The sequence below is a fragment of the Dipteris shenzhenensis genome, chromosome 8 (genome assembly GCF_047967505.1).
Source record: "Dipteris shenzhenensis isolate YYH24624 ecotype China chromosome 8, Dip_SZ_1.0, whole genome shotgun sequence".
Classification (NCBI taxonomy): Eukaryota; Viridiplantae; Streptophyta; class Polypodiopsida; order Gleicheniales; family Dipteridaceae; genus Dipteris; species Dipteris shenzhenensis.
The window spans coordinates 29,965,686-29,984,754 of record NC_141603.1 but is presented as its reverse complement, the minus strand read 5'-3'; the positions used below and the strand labels follow the sequence as shown (position 1 = coordinate 29,984,754).

General features: G+C 41.5%; 1 protein-coding gene across 1 annotated transcript; it reads right to left on the bottom strand.

Annotated features, from left to right (window-relative positions):
* Positions 1-12,261: 12,261 nt before the first annotated feature.
* Positions 12,262-14,105, bottom strand: LOC147899362 (U-box domain-containing protein 30-like). The gene has a single exon (XM_087378433.1). The coding sequence runs from the start codon at positions 13,564-13,566 to the stop codon at positions 12,355-12,357; it is 1,212 nt and encodes a 403-aa protein (XP_087234559.1). The 5' UTR covers positions 13,567-14,105; the 3' UTR covers positions 12,262-12,354.
* Between the last annotated feature and the right edge of the window lie 4,964 nt (positions 14,106-19,069).

The following is a 19,069-nucleotide window of genomic DNA, read 5'->3' as shown; positions in this document are numbered from 1 at the left end:
CCATAACAATGAACATTGAAAGTGCTGACATCGCTCCAATTTATTCCCTAAGGACTCATAAGCAACTAAATCCACACTACAATTTCTTAAACTTGACTCGGGAAAACTAAAACCCCTTTTTGCACTAGTGGCAAATATTTGCATAGGCACCCATCAAAATAAGCCACAAACCTATGCCATAGTGCCCAATTTAAGATAGAAATATGCATACCACCCATGCAAGGATAAAAGGAATGTGGAATCCATGTCATAAGTGATAAGACAAATTGAGTGTAGGTGAATCTAAACTATGCAAAATCCATCCTCATGGATGCTAAATTCTATCCCCATGGATGTGCAGCTTTCTAGTCCTTTACAGGTGGAGCTTGGACCCTGATGGGTTGGAAACACAAAGCAAGTGAGTAACCTAACCATCTTATTAGATCCTTAACACTCATTTGTAAACTAAGAATTAAAATTCCACATAATAGAAAACCTTACCAATACATGGACATTCACCACCCTCTCACTCTCTCAACTGAATCCCATCCTATGGATGCACGTCTTCCTAGTCCCTTATAGGTGGAGTGTGGACCTTGATGGATATGTAGCTTCCTAGTCCCTTACAAGTGGAATGTGGACCCTAATAGATGCTAAATCCCATCCTCTATGGATGTGCAACTTTCTAGTCCCTTATGAGTGGAGCTTGGACCCTAATGGGTTGGAAATACCAAGCAAGCAAACAACCTAACCGTGTCATTAGGTCCTTAACTCTCTATGCTCATTAAACCTCTATGCTCCCACTTCTTAGTCTCAAACTAAGGAATAGGTCTACCCATAACCTCTATGCTCCCACTTCTTAGTCTCAAAATAAGGAATAGGTCTACCCATAACCACAAGGAGACTTGCCACCTTACCTTTCAAGAATCCAAGGATGGCCAACCCTACTAAACACTTTACCTAGAATGGTTAGGATATAGTACAACAAAAGCAACATTAGGAATAATTAATAATCATCAAGCATCCAACAATACCAAAATCTTAGAAAACAGACGAATGGCAACAAACACCACATAGGTACTTCCAAACCACAATAAAACAACATCAAATGCACCAAAGATATGAAAATAACAAAAAACAAGGGGAAGCTAATCAAACCTTTATGCTTTCATTATTCCCCCTAATAATATTCACCATCCTTGGTGAAGACAAACCACATAACCAAAACACCAATATAGAAACCAATCTAACAATCTGTGAAACACGAAATGTAAAGGAAATAAAAAACATCAATACTATTTCCATTCATCAATCAAAAATAAAGAAGAAATTCAAAAGATAGACAAGGTGAAAACACAACCCTATATTTTAATGGAATTGGACACAATACAATGAGAATGATTTTTCCAAGCCTTGTTGAGAAAAAGATAAAGTACAATTCAACAATTTCTATAGCTCAATAGGTGATAACTTTTGGTAAAATTTTTCTACTCAACAAAGTTTACAAGTCAACATGAGACACAATTCAACAAGAGATACAACTTTGACACACTAGGACGTAGCCAGAATTAACCAGACTAGGCTGAATGGAATTGGACTCATCAAAACATCCCAAACAAGCTGCACTGAATGGCTTGGATCAACATGATCAACATATCTCACATCATCAGCATCAAATCCATTATCATTGAACCAACCTCAATGGTTGGAAAATGAGGAATAGGAACGACACCAATAGGAGCAAGGTCAGCATTTTGAATAGGATGTTGCAAAACTAGTAGATTTATCAGCATATGATGATGCTACCCAATAATGATTCCACTAGATTGGTTCCAAAAAATTAGCTGCACCTACCATTTGAGGGAATGTACAAGCCTACAACAACAAAGTTGCAAGTAAATCATCACATTGCTTTTGAAAGTTGTCTACAAAAATGGCATATTGCCACTTTAGCTTGGCATTCTGCATCTGCATGACTACAAGCTGGGCATTCAAGGTTGTAGAATTGGAAACAATCTATGATTTTGTCAAGAAAGCCCTCGAATCATTCGTTTCTATTCTGGTGCCTATCTAGCTCACCCATCTTCTTACTTGTTGGAGTGCTAGGTTGCTTTTCAACCCCTTGTCCCCCAAGCTTCCATGATTTCAGAGATTGAATTTCAACGATTAGCTACTTTACTCCCTTCTCATGCGCTGCAAGATCTTGCATTTCCATTAACACATCATTGGCTTGGTCCAATGATTGTTACAAAGCCAAAGAATGTTCCTTTTAATACCCAATAAGTGGCATCTTTAGTAGATGAGCCCCTAATTGAATCGGATAGCTAGTGGGTTAACACTTGGGTTGTGTTTGGACTACCACATGTAGAAAGTATTAACCATTGGCTGCTTACCACTTGTTTTGGACTTTACCAACTGCACTTCCAACTATGTAATATGCAAGAGCAATTAACAATAGTTTTCTTGTGCATATTTGAGCCCCGCTCACCACATTTGAATCGGCATCTGCATCATGGTGGTTCAAAATAGTAGTCAACTTATAACCTAACCCAATATCGATTGTAACTGGTCTAGGTAGTAGTCCCACACCTTTTGGGCTTCTATATAGTCAAAGTGTTGTACAAATCCGAAAGTGTCTCCACATTTAACATAAGGGTTGACTCTGAGTAGCCACTATAACTTGACCCAATATCGATTGTAACTGGTCACACCTTTTGGGTTTCTACAGTCAGAGTGTCGTACAAATCTGAAAGTGTCTCCACATTTAACATAAGGTTGACTCCGAGAATTCAACATACCCCCTTTACCTAGGCATCTAGGAAATGAGCTCAAGTTGAAGTCTTCGTGACATTTTGCATTACTCGGACCGACTCTTGAGCTAAGGCTTCCATTCCTTGTGGTGAGCAGTGGATAGCTCTATTGACAACTCCATAAGCCATCTCTCTATGCTTTCAACTTGTTTAAGAGCCACAACTTCTTTGTGTAACCAAGGACTCATTGGCTCTTAGGAGACAATCTCCCATTCCAAACCTCTCAAAGCATTTCTAAGCCTCTTCCACATCGACTACTATGGAAGAGCCTCTAGATGCATGGTGCTGGAGAATGTGGGTGGTCTAAAACTCATGATAATTAAACTCTAAATTGTTTAGCTTGGCATGGGAGATCGAGCCACAATGACATTCCATCCATCGTGGTGCCTGATTGGGAAACCATGCTGGTTTTAATTACATGCTTGTATGAATGTAATGATGACTTGAGCTCTATTATTTAGCCACTGGCTCATAGTTAAATTCTAGGTATTGTGGTGCTTGACAAGCTATCATGCTCACACAAATGTGATGAATAAAACTATAGCCAGGTACAATTGGAATATGGGATATCTATGAGATGGTCACCGAGAAAGGGCACCATCATGGTTGAGGTGGACCATTGCAGCGAAGGACTTGGTCTAACTTGTTAGAGGACCAACCACTGTGGTGGAGGATGTGGACTACTATACTGGCCGCTATGATCTTAAATCATATTGTGAGCATCTTGGAATATGTAATCATTATCAATATATGATGATAACAAGGATTCCATCAATTTAATGAAATGATAAGCATGGTGGATTACAAGGATTCTACAATCATTTCATGGATTTTACAAAGATTGCATGCATGATGTATGAGGTTGAGGCCATTGTTGTGCTTGACTTGTGTGATGCAAGACACCGTAGTTCCTGACTTGGGTCATATGGCTAGAAAAGAATTAATGTAGTCTAACCAATGACAGGTATAGTAGGCACTTCTACTTAATGGGGACTATGCATGCAATTCAATAATATAGTTCTCCCACCATTTGTAATCCTTCATCTAGACCCTCATGCTCTATCTCAACACTTGTCTCCACTTCCATCTGCACCCTCTTCCTCCTCATCCTCCACCTTCTAGGCTCCTCACCTCCTCTCCTCTATCTCATTTCCATGCCTCTGATTTAGAATAGCATTATCCCTATCGTATATTTGGCATGCTCTAAGGTCATCACCTTGAATTGCCTATATGTTCTCATGTTGGTAATTGTGTATAGGTTGTGGCATGAGGAGCATTTCCCCCCAAATTGAGGATCGTACATTTCCACCTAAGGGAGAGTGAGGGCTTCTATTTTGTTTATATAGATATCTTGGTGACATAGATGAAGAGAAGAGCGTACTCAGAGCATATATATGGAGGATTCTCTATGACAATAGGCACCTTGTCACTCAAAGTCTTTGAATTATGTTTTCATTTCTTGTGTAGAGGGCTTCTACCCTTCCTTGACTAAATAGTCACTGTTAAATACTCCACAATGTTTTTCAACACTAATAAGTCATTTTGAATATAATAGCTCTAAGGTGTAGCAATATGGTGGCCGGTGATAGCAGAAGTGAGAGAGGGAGAGAGAGAGGAGTGCACATGATATAGCTACCTATACACTAAGTGTATTGACAATGAACATGAAGATATACATGTGAACCCCTTAGGGTTAGGGTTAGGGTTTGCCCCTATGCCCTATGTGGATAGTGCAATTTACACTATCTTTAACACCCCCTCTTAAATTGCATTGGGTAAGTAGAGGGGGTGCATGTACAAGACCTTTTTGTGGATTTCGTTTGGTGCGTATGCTAGCATCCAAAACTGAAAAGAAATCAGAGTAGTATGTGTGTATATGAGCACATTGACTATGTAGCGGAAGCATGTACAATGAGTACAACTTACGAGATCCTGTACATATCGTGGATTTCCCCCTCTTAAGTTGTGGGTCATCCTTCGCCTTTGGGAATGAAACCCAAATAATGGGCCGAAGGGAAGAGGAAGGAAATGTGCAAAAAGTAAAGTCCACCTGGATCAAAGACTGGTCGGTCGAAAGATGATTGCGTGAAGGTCTGTATGTATGGCTACGTGCTGAGCATGTCAAAGCTAAACATGTCATGAGTCACCATGGATTGTGCAGCTGTTCTATAAAAGAGGCATTCGGATGTGAAGCTAGTTGATGTAGCTATGGTGATGTAATCTGGTAGGTTGTGACATACAAGGGTGTCACCAACCCAAAAGAACTAATAGCAATGTGTGAGGTATATTGCAGTAGAGGTATAATCTCTATCAAATGACGCAGGGTTGAAGAAAACATAGTCGGTCTGGATAGAGTGATCCACGGGCTAAAAATCTGGGGCTGAAGGTGCAGGTATGATACGCTGCTTTGGTGAATAAGAGGCCCATACAAATGACAAGGTATAGGAACCTATCCAACCTATATGCTCAACTGTCATGAGCTAGAGGTCATCTGTTGTGTGCATAGCTAAACATCCATCGGCATGAGATGTAGCATTTGTCATAGGCTCGTCGAGGAGTTGATAGTAGAAAGGACTAGAAACCTGAAGTACAATTGTGAATGCATAAGATGTCCCTGAGGCATATGTGGTGTCGAAAGTTGATGAAGGGATCGATCTAAAGTCGTGGATCCAACCACTAATCTGCATCATGTAAGGACTGTATACTACAGCCATAAGTGCATGATGAAACAGTGAGTCTCCCCAGGTTGTGCTATGGTTGAACTTGATGATGTCTACTGCACTGGGGTAGACCACACTAATGCATAAGTATCCTTGTGCTGAGGAATGATCTACTGATCGAAAGAGCTGGTGATAAAAACTAGATCCAAGGATGCAATGTGGCATGACTAAGCTGATGCTGGAATGTCGTGAAGTGCTGATCTGAATTGTTGAAGGGAATTGAGCCCATGGTATGCTCTGTGTCAGAGGTGAAAGCATCAGTGATGGATGCTTGAATAGAATCACTCGAAGAGTTGAATGCACTGTGGCACATAACTCTACATGTGGCAAAAGATGTGAGTGCCTCGTATTGAGGACTTACCTGCTGAAGAATTGCATGATCATAGGCGAATTCCTGCTGAGCATCTGTATCCATGACAAAAGATGGAGTCAGATCCATGCGTGAATGTGATGGATGTACATCACTAGAATCAAACTGTGCTAATGTACATGAGACTGTCTCATGCTGAGGAATTACCGTCAAATTTGCCTCGAGCTGAGGGCTTATTGTCAAATGTGCCTCATGCTGAGGGCTTACCAAGAAGTGCGCCTCATGTTGAGGGCTTACCAAGAAGTGTGCCTCATGCTGAGGGCTTACTAAGGACTGTACATGGATGGCATGTGTGCATGCAAGAAGAATGCAACAATCCTGAATCTGAGAGGAAGATCATTGCCAAGTGTCACACTAAGGTGCTGAAGTGCCAAATGCTAAGAATATTGAGCTGGTGTCAGATGTGTGAATGTGTAGATCGATGATAGATCCGATGGAATTGATGCCAGTGGGAACTAATCGGGTAATGCGGCAATGGCTGAATTGGCTTGGTGGAGTTGGATCTCCTCTAAGGCGGTGCTAGTCTAAACCTAGACTACACGTCGAATCGTAAAATGCAACAAATGAATTTTATCTTGATTCATTTTGAGTGCTGGGTACATTGCAGAGAATCAGGAGGTGGTTCCAATGATGAGGATTCAATTATGCTGACTTGTGGAAATGTCAAAAGGTAGATATGAGGCATTCAACATGTAGAGCGTGAGCTGGCGATCATTTTTGCTTTTTGGATCACCTCCAAATTCCCCCTGGATCAAAAGTTATGGCTCCTGGAAGGATAGACCAAACTTTGTCCAAGGAGGGGGTCCAAATTGATGATCTGGCCCATGGTGATGTGGTAGTGTGACATGGAAATGGTGGTCACATGCTGCTTACAAGGTGTGCCTGTGAGGCACTGTGTGCTGAGGTGGCAGATAAGGTGCCATGTGGTAGATTCTGACCCTAGGAGGGTTGAAGTAATGCATCTTGCCACATGTCAAGGTACTGACCAAGGTTCACTTAACCTAACCAACCCCAAAGTAACGTAGTCTAACCAAACCCCAAACTAACTTAACTAACCCCAAAGTAACTTAATCCAACCAAACCCCAAACTAATTTAACCAACCCTATCTCTTCAGGGTTGGCTTAAGTGATGCCACGTGTCTCTCCTAAGGTTTGAAACCTTGGAGATCATGACGATGGAGACGACGACGTGAAGAAGGTTCGTGACCTTGGAGAATTATCCCTGATTGTGTGACAGAGATGGAGGTTGCTGTGGAGGAGGCATTTGTAGATGAGGCACCCTGAGGGAGCCGGTCGTCGACTGCAGCGTTGTGCACGTAGATTGACCCGCTGGAATTGGCCGTCGAGGGTCGCTACTGTGAAGCTCGTTGAGCTGTAGTGCTTTTGCATGTGGAGGTGTTGAAGGCTGTTTGAGTTGAGGCGCTTGAGCAGAGTTTGACGATGGCGAGGCTGAACACCCGGGCTATCGTGGATGGTGGGTCGATGCAAAGTTGGAGTTGTCTGAGCGGGTCATAGAAGTCCGTAGCTGCTCCGATGATGGACTTCACTAGAGCCAGTCAGGTAGGTGTTTGGGTTGATAGAACCACATAGACTCTAGAGCCACTCCCATTGATGGTATCTGCGTAGGAGCTTATTGTTGGCAGCTGCGCCTGGTCACGAAGACCCATGCTCATTGGAGGAGGTGATTGCTCGTAGAGATTTGTTAGGCAGTCCATTGAAGGCGAAGGAGCTTCTAAGTTGCATTGTCTGTGGGGGTCTCTACTTGGAGGCTGTGGTAAACCTACTGGTTCAACCGTTTGAGGGAGGCCTCGATGGACATGGATTCCGTAGGGAGTGTTGGTTGCAGAGCCGCTATGGAAAAACAGGGAGCCACTGTGGTTGTGTAGTCATTTGGAGGTAGCTTTGAGAGTCGTTGAAGGAGCCGTGAAGGCGCTGTAGCTCGACTCGGAGTCTAGTCTTATAGGCATCCAGGCTATTGTTGTATGTTGCACCTTAGAATCCAATTTGTCCTTTGCTTGCTGTTGCTCCTTAGTTTGAGTTGCGTAGGTCGTAGTAGTCTTTGCTAGCTATAGAGTCCAGGGAACCCGTAGAGACCTTAGAATCTTGAGTCGTTTATGCAAATCTACATAGTAGAGAGCCTACAGAAAACTTAAAATCTCTCCTGAAAGTTCCTAGCAAAGGAAAGAGATGCAGACACCTTCACAGAAGGAGATAACTCTCTCTCTCTCAAAGAACGTAATCGCTCAAGGAATGAAAACTAGAGCTCCAAATGACGGAATCGGAAGCTTTCTGAACTGAATCGAAGAGGAGAAGGAGCTCTACGACGAGAGCTAGAGATAGAACGAAAATGCCTCAAGGAGAGGGCTTGTGCCTTGACTGAGCAAGGGCTTGTGTGCCTTGACACAGCAAGGGCTTTCACTCTCTCTCATGGAAATCTCTCAATGGAAGATGCCTCATGGAAGGAGGGCTTGACACTCATGAAGGGAGTGGAGCACCATTGGCTCTGATACCATGATAGCGGAAGTGAGAGAGGGAAGTGCACACGATATAGCTACCTGTACACTAAGTGTATTGACAATGAACATGAAGATATACATGTGAATCCCTTAGGGTTAGGGTTAGGGTTTTCCCCTATGCCCTATGTGGATAGTGCACTTTACACTATCTTTAACAGCCGGGGCTAGTCTCTATCAATCACATTTAGAAAGTAGATCTACAATAGCTTCGGTGTACGAAGCCTCTTAGATCTAATATAGTTTCTCAATAGTTTGGGTGCTAGGCCAAAAGTAGCTCATGCAGACTAGTGCGATGGTCGACATGGGGCATGTGTCTTGCATCAGGAACAAGTGTGATCGTCCACATGGAGGTGGGCAATTGGGATAGACCATGTATGCCACTGAATGTTAGCCTAGTGGTTGGCATGGACAACTAGGTTGGTCCATGTGTGCAATGACACCTATTCCCCAAGTGGAACCAACATGATGGTTGACATGGGCCATGTATCTTCCATCAAGAATGAGCATGGTGGTCCACATGGGAGGTGGATTATCAGGTTGGTCTATGTGTGACACTGAGCGCCATCATGGTGGTTGACACATGGACTACTATGTTAGTCCATGTATGCCATCGAGACTCTGAAGCAACATCTGTCGCTCGATCAACATGGACCACCGAGCTAGTCCATGTATGCTACTAATGACACGTGTTTTGTGCATGAACCAACATGGTGGTAAATGTGAAACATTGGGTTGGTCCATGTTCCCATCATGAGCCTAGCCTGAACGATGAATAGAACAAGAATGATGATGCCTATTATACATGACCACGTACTATACATGATCATGCTTGGGAAATGGTGTAACTGGTGAAGTAATGCGGGAGGTCCCTAATGTGACAAGGTGGCTAGTGAAATAAAGGGACGGGTTGAATGTGGGCACCCCCCAATGTGACATGGCAAAAAAATCTTGCAAGAATGTGAGCTGGGACTCATATCAAAGTATGACCCATGAGCTTGACATAGCGTGTCCCCAAAATGGGTCGATGATTGGCTATTCTTGAGCATGCTTTGGCTCTCATACATTTTTAAACTAACTAAGCTAGTCATGACATGAGATAGGTTTTTTCTAATGATCTATTATCATTTTGAAACAAAATTGAGTAAGTTGAACATAATATAAAAAACCTCTCCTCTAGGGAGTGACCATTGGGATCATTGCAAGGCTGTCCCTACTAAGCTTCACATGGATTCTTGAGCTCTTGAGCCTTATGATCGTTGGTACTTATTTTCTCTCCTTTTCCAAGCAATAAATTTGTATTTGCAATCATGTGTCCTTTGTAGATCTTTCTTTACTTGTTACCCATCAATTCAAATATTATACAAATTGAATACAACGATCGGCCTGAACAATATTTTCTACCTATGCTCAATGAGTAGAAAAGCCACATTAAATAGAAAATAGCAGCAACAAGTATTTCACTCTTTTTTTTTTTTAGACTCACATACCCACTCATCCACCTGTTTGGCCCTATCTAGGGGCACCCTGCCCTGGGCCTTAACTTGTGGTAAAGCTTTCTCATGAAAAATCAAGAATTACTAGCTTGCATTTCATAAAATATAGCCAAAAAATGAATAGGGAATATAAGATAACTGAGAAACTCCATAATGAGGGGAATAAATAAGCAAGCATGTCACGTCCTATGAAAATATTAACCTTCATGACAAATTCAAAAGTCCAATATTAAAGAGATATCATATAAAGGCCAATTTCCATGACAATTGATATCAAATAAAAATATTTTAGGGACGTGTGCTAATCAAATTACAAGTATAGGATTAAAAAGGTATGAAACAAGAGCAAGCACATTAATAAGTCTTAATATTCCAAATACTTGCCTATTTTTATCACTTAGCCCTTATCATCAAACCAATTAAATGGGTTCATGCAAAAGTGGGGTCAAAATATTTTCATTTGAGCATCAGCCCTTTGTTCTTTCTCAACATAAGTTTTTCTTCTCATTAACTAATTTTTCGTTGCTCTAAGTGCCATTAAAATCTTGTCAAAATCAAACCAACAGGATGTGAGCCCACCATGTGTTATAGTTTCCCATGACATGTGTAGCCTAATGCCAAGATTAGTGGTGAGGTGTGGCTATATTGGATGAAAATTATGCTTTAAATTGATTATTCTAGCCGAGGTCATAGTTGGGATAGCATTGAATCGTGATAATGCAACATCTATGACATCTATAGGTCAAATAAACGCAATGATGGTAGAATGCTAACTCTTTGTTGTGTGTGTGTGCGTGTGCGTGCACGAGTGCATGCACATGTGTGCACGAGAGCATTCATGCTTGATGCATACATGTGCATATATGCATGTGTGTGTGTGCGTGAATGAGTGCATGCGCATATGTGCACAAGAGCATTCATGCTTGATGCATACATGTGCATGTATGCATGTGTGTGTATTTGTGTGTGCGTGCATGAGAGAGAGAGAGAGAGAGAGAGAGAGAGAGAGAGAGAAAGAGAGAGAGAGAGAGAGAGAGAGAGAGAGGACTAGTGGCAATTGAGTAAAGTTTTACATCCTAAGAACTACCAACACTAACATTAATGACCCTCAAGTAGAAAAAATAAATAAATATCCTAATTGCTTAAACAGAGAGTTTAATTGATTTAAACCATAGCTGGTAAAAATGTCGTGCAATTGGACCAAAACAAAGTACAAGTAGTGATGAGCATTCCATATTTTGCTATGAGTGACTAGGGATTGGGCTAGAATTAAATCTAAAATTTCTAGCCAATAAATTAGGATTGAGTTGTGATTGGCCATGATTGAGTCAATATTTTCACAAGATGATGGAAATGATTTTGATACGACTAAAAAGCTAGAGTACAAAAAATTTGTACATAAATTGGCAATCTAGACACTTCCCAAATGCAAAAATTCATTTGATTTCAACGATGATTATCGATGGATGAAAACTTATCTATGTTAGGCAACAAAAATGTTTGCCAAAGCGTCAAGAAATACCCTAGTACATGATGAAACTTTTAGAGTTAAGGGAAATATGCTAAGGTTTGCCTATTTAAGCGGTGAGGAATGTTTTTCTCGAAAACAAAAAGAAATCCTTACGTGAATACTAGGGTGGTTAGTCCAAAAATGCCGACTTAAATTAGGATGGTCGGGTGGTTAGTCCAAAAATGCCGACTTAAATTAGGATGGTCAGTCCCAAAAAGGCCAAGATTACAATGATAATGAATCTTGCTAGAGTCATATGGTCAGCCAAACCTATTTGGTATCAATGGTAAAGAAAGTGGGAGTAAATCTATTTCTACTCATACTCTAGTGCACAATGATGAATGATGAGTATGGATAATGAATCTAAGACATTTATCTTCTAAGGCAATTTAGAATTGCTTAAGTGAAAAACAATAATAGCTTTAAAGCTATGAGAAACCAAGATTAGACTAGGAAAGGCATCAACAAGCCAAGAAAGAGAACATGTTAAATGAACATATTCATAGTTCTTGCATAAGTGGAACAACATAACGTGTTGTAGGTACTTATTGGTGGTTATGCTCACAATCAATCATACATACATACATACATACTCGTGAGCCAACTCAAAACGTCTAGGAATCATATAATCACAAACGAATCACTCACTCATGTTAAACTCAAAACTTGTAGGATCACACACCCATCACTCACTCATGACACGGTTAGGGAAGTATCCCTCCAAAAAATTGCGAGGGTAACCAAAAATATATCGCCATGTGAAGGTGCGGCGAAAAAAAATTGTATAACGGGAAGAAAAGGGAAAGGAGCATAAAGAAGAGAACATGTTACATGAAGATATATTTCACAGTTCATGAATAAGTTGCAGCATGCATAACGCGTTGTGTATGTAGTTCAGTCTGTGGTAGATTGGAATGCTCAATGCGCATTGATTGATTCACTTCAAAATACAAATTCTAGAGCAAAGTCCGTGTTGTTTCGTAACTTACTTTGAGCTTCATGATTCCTCGAGCATCATCACCCTCTTCAGATCTCGCCTCGCTGAGAAGCTTTAACAGCTCTGCGCATCGCTTCTTCAACGCCGGATTGCAGTTGCTCTGCATCACCAGTAGCAGCTTCCTTGGTAGCCCCGACACCATCACCATCTTCGTTGCTCCCGCTTCTGATCCGCCCTTCGCCACCTTGAATATCGTCAGCATCATCAACACCGCGTACATTGTGCATGCCTCCGACACCCTCATCAACACTGCAGCCAAGTTGCTCACCGTGCTCGGAACGCTCATCAATGCTTCTCTGCCTTCCTCGGTCGTGCTCACCATATCCAATACCTCCAACGCCATCTCTGCGCACAGCGGAGAACACTTGGGCACAAGGTCGACGAGAAGCACTACAAAACCACTGCTCACAACCCAGCTGCCGACATTTTTTGAAGACGTTATCAGGGCCCTCAGCAGGCTTAGCCCTGCTGTCATTGCGCCCGGGTCCTCTTTTTCTTTCACTAAACACTTCAGCCCGGCGGAAACCTCGGATCTCAAGGCTGTTTCGACGCTTGCGTCCTTGGATTTAAGCAAGCTCTCGAGAATTTTCGCGGCATCTTTTCTTATTTCAAGAGGGCCATCGAGAAGAAAGTTAAATAGCCAGTGAAGCGTGACAGAATCTCGGAGAGCCTTCTTCGCCGTTGAATCTGAGGGTAATTGTACCAAGATGGATAGTACTTCGCAACTGATTTCCCGAGAGGCATCAGGGTTAAAGTGAGATAATAGCAACTCCGTCCCAGAGTCCTTCATGAATCCTCTCTTTAGAAGCTCACTTTCCTTCAAAATAGCTCCAATAGACTTCAACGTATCGACCTTGTCTGGCCTCCTTGATTCCCTGAGCGCCTTAAGAAGCCCCTTTAACGATTCCTTCTCTGCTACTTCCTGCTTGCCGCGACGCTGTCCTGACCATTCTCTGATGAACCGGCTTAACATGTGATTAGGAGTGAGTGAAACATTAGACAGCTTCTGCATCGTGATCGGACACGTTTTATGTCCCGTGTCCAACCATTTTTGGATACTCTTTCGATCATACGTGTGTCCCGTTTGAAGGGTCACCGGATCAGACATGATGTCGAGAGAGATTGGGCACAAGAAATCATTGGGAGCATCCCTGTCATCGAATTGCTGCATTGTCTGATGTGCTAAACCACATACAATATTCGGTTTAACGGCCCAACCCAACGATGTGGAATCTCAGAAAAACTAGAGACAATATGAAGCTCCAAAATACATCAAACCCAGGAAGACGTGTTGCGCACTAGTGACACCAGAACGTCTTGCTATTCTTCAGAGATGCAAGAGCTTCAAATCAACGAAGCTGCATACAACCGAATTCATGCGGGGGGAGGTTAGAAATACCAAAAGCCTTCCGAGAATGTGACACTTCAAGATGCCGGACAAGGCGACCTGCACGTGTCCATGGTGCGCTCTGTCGATCTGAAGTCGGCATGGATGGGGAAAGACCAAGATTGGAGCAGAGAAAAGGTCAGGCAAGATTGGGGCATAGAAAAAAATGACGATTGAAGGAGAGAAAAGGTCAGGCGAATTGTTGGACGAGAAGGAACCCGATCGATATAGATGAAGCACGGAAAAGAAAGCTAAAAAGACGTCAGGGGCGAGAAAAACGAGCAAGCACAAAGCGAAAACTGAAGGTGAGGGCGAAAGAATAGGCCGTGTAGGGTGGAAGAAAATGGAGATATGAGAATAGACTAAGTAAAAGTCTGAAGATAAAGAGAGGCATAGGTGATAGGACTAAGGAAAAGTCTAAAGAACTATTGAATTAAAGTGAAACTGAATCAGAGAGAAAAACAAGGCATACATGATAGGCCCAAAACGGAGCTCACGCACATGTGCTTGGTAGTTTGCACAATTTCGACACTTTAACTAAGCCACATGTGCACGTAGTTTGCATGATTTGGGTCCACCACCATCGGCGCTCGGATTGTATGAGAATACTAGCTTGACTTTGGTTTCTCTAGGAGGTTAGTGGATTGTGTATACACATGAGAGGTTAGCTTGCCTTTGGTTTCTCTAAGAGGTTAGTGGATTGTGTATGCACATGAGAGGTTAGCTGAGTATTATAGATGGTCATTATTTTTTTTTTCAAAGAATAGATGGTCATTCTTAAAAGAATGCCTCCTAGAAGAATGTTTAGCACTAAAGACACGAGATGCCTTGGTGGCATAATCAGCAAGGCCCCCAAGATGCCAACTTTGAGAGCTAAGCCATTATATGCGCATGGGCTAATATATTGTATAAGTACCCCTTAGGAGAATGTTTAGCACTAACGACACGAGATGCCTAATGGCATAATCAATAAGCCTCCCAAGATGTCAACTCTGAGAGCAAGCCATTTTATGCGCATGGGCTAATATGTTATGTTGAAAGAGCAATTAGTCAAATGGATCGGAGGGCTTTCGGACACCGAGAGTGACTAAATATCGCCGCTCACCCTCACAAAAAACCTGGAAGCATGCAGCAGAATCCCTCAATGGAAGCAAGCTTGGAATCCACGGTGCTCAAGGATAAGGAGCGGTGCAATCGAGCCATGGTGGGGGGTTTATGTGGAAGCAAATGTATGGTGTACCATCTCATTCAAACACACGTGCCACGTGGGTCTAGAGGGTAGTATGGATAGATAACCATGGGTCACGGGTGCCCATGTTGAAATGATCAATCGTGTGAAATTACGAGTCAAAATGTAAGTTTGACTGGGATATTTATGAAAATGCGAGTGGAGGAGGTTGACACAGAGAGAGAGAGACAGAGTAAAAGTAACTACTTAGTAAAAGTAACTTTTAATAATAGGAACATTCTAGATTTGACTGCGTGGAAGGCGACGCGGGAATGTCCACGTAAACGTGATTCACTTTATAAACCTTTTTCTTTCCAGGTCAACAGTCAAAGTTTATCATTATCTGTTTTGGGGACCACTTCGCCGCCATCCCTACCGCCGGGACCATACCGCTACGTGTGCTTCACACGTGTCGCTGCTCTCATCCAAAAGAGCGGTCAAGTCCTTTTCTTTGACCTTATCCGTCGCCTTTAGAATTGGCGGTTTTATCTTTGACCCACCAAGACGACTTTTCTATTTGCCCTTTTACAAAAGATCTCCTATTATTACCTCCATACATCGAATTAGATATATCAACAAAAAAACAACATGAATTTCATTCATCCTAGATGGTTGAGAGAGAGAGAGAGAGAAGGAGAAGGAGAAGAAGAGAGAGAGAGAGAGAAAAAGGGGGGAGGAAAAAGTGGAGGATTTCAAGGGATGAAAAGAAGAAGAGGGGAGAGAGAGAGAGAGAGAAAGAGAGAGAGAGAGAGAGAGAGAGAGAGAGAGAGAGAGAGAGAGAGAGGCAGAGAATATCATGGGATAGAAATTAGAATACTTACATGCTCCTCCATAACGTAAGTGAACCTAAGGTCAAAGTAGCCACTCAATGAACATAAGCAAAAAATTTAACCTTAGTTGTCCGCGATGACCACCACACATTTTTCTCCTAATACTGCGAGAGTCCTGTTGGTTGAGTGGCCCGTTCGTTGCAGGCCACTCAACACTCTCGACAAGAGGCCACCCTATGAGGGAGACTAAGTTGTGCTACCGGTGAGCGCGATGATTGCCACGCGAGGAATTAAATAACTACATAGGAATTAAATAACTTCCTCATTCCCTTACTAGCTTATTCAAATGTAGCTACAACTTCAACGGTGAAAGGACCAACTTGAACCATATCACTTTTTTGTAACGTGCCTAGTTTGCAATGTGGGAATGTCCTCACATGACGTCAAAGTGGAAACTACTAGGTAAAGAGACTACTAAAATTTGTAAAATGTTCCTACTAAGGTAGAAAAAAAAAGCACCAATTTTCCCTTCATATCAACAACACATGCAGGGAACACATCATGCCCTGTCCTTGACAACCACTAACTTAAGTAGTCTCTATGGGCAAGAGCCCAGCAAACCAACTATTTACCTTTGACAATCTCCTACACTACAACTCCCCTAAAGGTTCATTAAATTTAAAGGTCCAAAGCATTATCATGCATCATTGTTACTTTATTCCTAGCTATGCTATAACCATCGCAATCATTGTTATATCCAAATAAAATGCATATAGATGGTTTAGCTTAGATGTATGTGAGTATCATGCACATTAATTGCATAGTTATAAGATCAAATATTATAGCAATATATAAAAGGGATTACATAAAATGGTCTAATACATGAGAAAAAAGAAACCTACAGAGGCTAAATTAACTACCAATTAAAGATGATTTTTTTTAGTGGCATCTCACTATAGGAAATTGACTAGTTTTTCAATGTTTTCTCTGATGGAGATTACATTAATTTTTTTTTAAATTTGAAAAACATGGATATTAGCATTAGTATAAGCGTTAATGTTTTGGTTTTGGTATTAGCATTGTTAATTAGCACTAGTTCTTGATGAAGACATACATTATAACAAAAATACGTCAATATTTCCATCGATATAACTTCGAGAACCCTATTGATGATAATATTGCTAGTTATATGGAAGGTAATATTGATGGTGGTAATTTTTACAAAATGATTTTTGATAGTAACATCGATGCCTTTTCTTTTGGCACAAATTTTTAAGGGCAGATTAGGCTTGGCCTTGCCTAATTCTACCCATTTGTGTATAATATTGTATGTATTACATTGTATTTTGCGTTTGCGTATTACATTATTTGTGACTTAAAAATTATAGGCTTGTATACATCACTACGTCACTACTCATCACTATGTCATGGCATATATAATAGACTAGTCATCATCGTCGTTGCCACCATCCACTTCACCATCTTCATGATTGCCACCCCCTTCCTCCTCTTCATCTCTTGCTCCAGTTGCTATGTCAGCATGTCAGACCTCTTTCAAGACATCGTCTCCATCTAGGGGGTGTCTAACAAGCACACATGTTAGAGGTTAGGACATCTTCTACTTGTTCAATTTGAGCATTCAAAAATAACTGCAAAGTTTGAAGAGCTCCATTAAAAAAGGGGACGAGTTCCCTACTTTGGGCACGTCACTCAAAGTGTGCTTTCGTACCATGTTGGTACACATTTCTATATTCTTCCTCCATAAAACCCTTGTCCATTTAGGAATGCTAACATTTACAAGAATACATGTTAGTTAAAATTGTTTAGATGCTACAATCCAAACATACTACAAGACAAACAATAGTGAACTTATAAAGTATTCATCGAAGGCATCCCTACCTCTTGCTCCTAAGCAATATTGGCCCATTTTAGCCACCTTTAGCAACTGCTACCCCCCATTGTTGATTGTACCTTTGGGATCCTTCCTCATTTCTTTCCTTACTTTCTTCCAATTGTCCTGGTAGTAGGCCCAAGCCCTGCCCAAGCAGGCTTGCTGTCCCCATCTCTTGTTGCCCTAAATATTTGATCTTTTCATGATTAAGCACTTGAGACATCTTCGTCATCATCCAATGAGATTCAAACTCGTCCTTATCTGGCATTGCAAATCATGACCTCAATGATTTTAAAAACTCAATTATTTTTCTTTCTAGGCTGGTGTTGTAGAGCTAGTGCATGCAATGGATGACCCTTTTTCCTCGTGAATCAAGCACAACATGATTATGGTCATCAACATCATAGGACAGAGTCACAGAATCTTAGGAGCTAGCTTCTCCATGGTACTGCTTCCACCTCCCATAGAGCAATATCTATGGTGCGAACTCTCCCGCTCCTTATCCTTGGAAGTACCTCGAGAGATAGAGATAGAGATAGAGATAGATGGTTTGCCTTCACTCTACTCTTCTACACATTCTTGCAAGAGGCTCTCAGGCTTGCATTGGTATTTCAACCTATGAGAAACTTGCACACCTTCTTGGTGCTACCACCCGAGATGGTGTCCCAACCACTTTTTTTCCCTCTTGAACCTTCACTTGACATCTTGATTTCCAAAGGTTGCTCAAACACATTGATTTTTCAAATAGGGTGGGAGAAGAAAGAGAAAGGGAGGAGAAAATCTTTAAATAGGCATAGAATTAAAGGGGAGAGAGGAAATGGAGAGAAGAGGAGATCATAGGCCTCCTCTTCTCTCCCTCCATTCTTCCTCTCCTTCCTCTTACCCCTTCATGATTCCTCTTACCCATTCATTTTTTCAATTTGCACTAAAGGCTTCAAGATATGCATATACCCAATTGGGGTTTTCATACGTGTTTTGAACAACACTTTTCACATAGATTTGTTCTATTTTTGTCAACACCCACGATGCCTTGGTAAAATCATCTTACCATTGTTGGCTTTTGGCCAAAAGCTGCTTTGATTCCAATCACTTTCAAGTGCCGTTGTGCTTTCATGCTATCTCTATATCCAATCATATGCTTCCATATACTTTAATATATGCAGTGGCTCCAGTGTCCAATAATGTGTGACTTTTCGATGCTTCCAACAAGGAAGAGTAAAATATAAAAAAATGATACATGCCAAGATTTGCTCCCAATCTCTTTGATCTAATGATGGGAGGAATAAGTGATAGCACCTTTGGATCGATCCTTTGGTGTTGTAGAACTAACACTTATTCCTCCCATCCATCCTTTGGTGTGCAAAATTTGCTCCCAATCTCTTTGATCTAATGATGGTA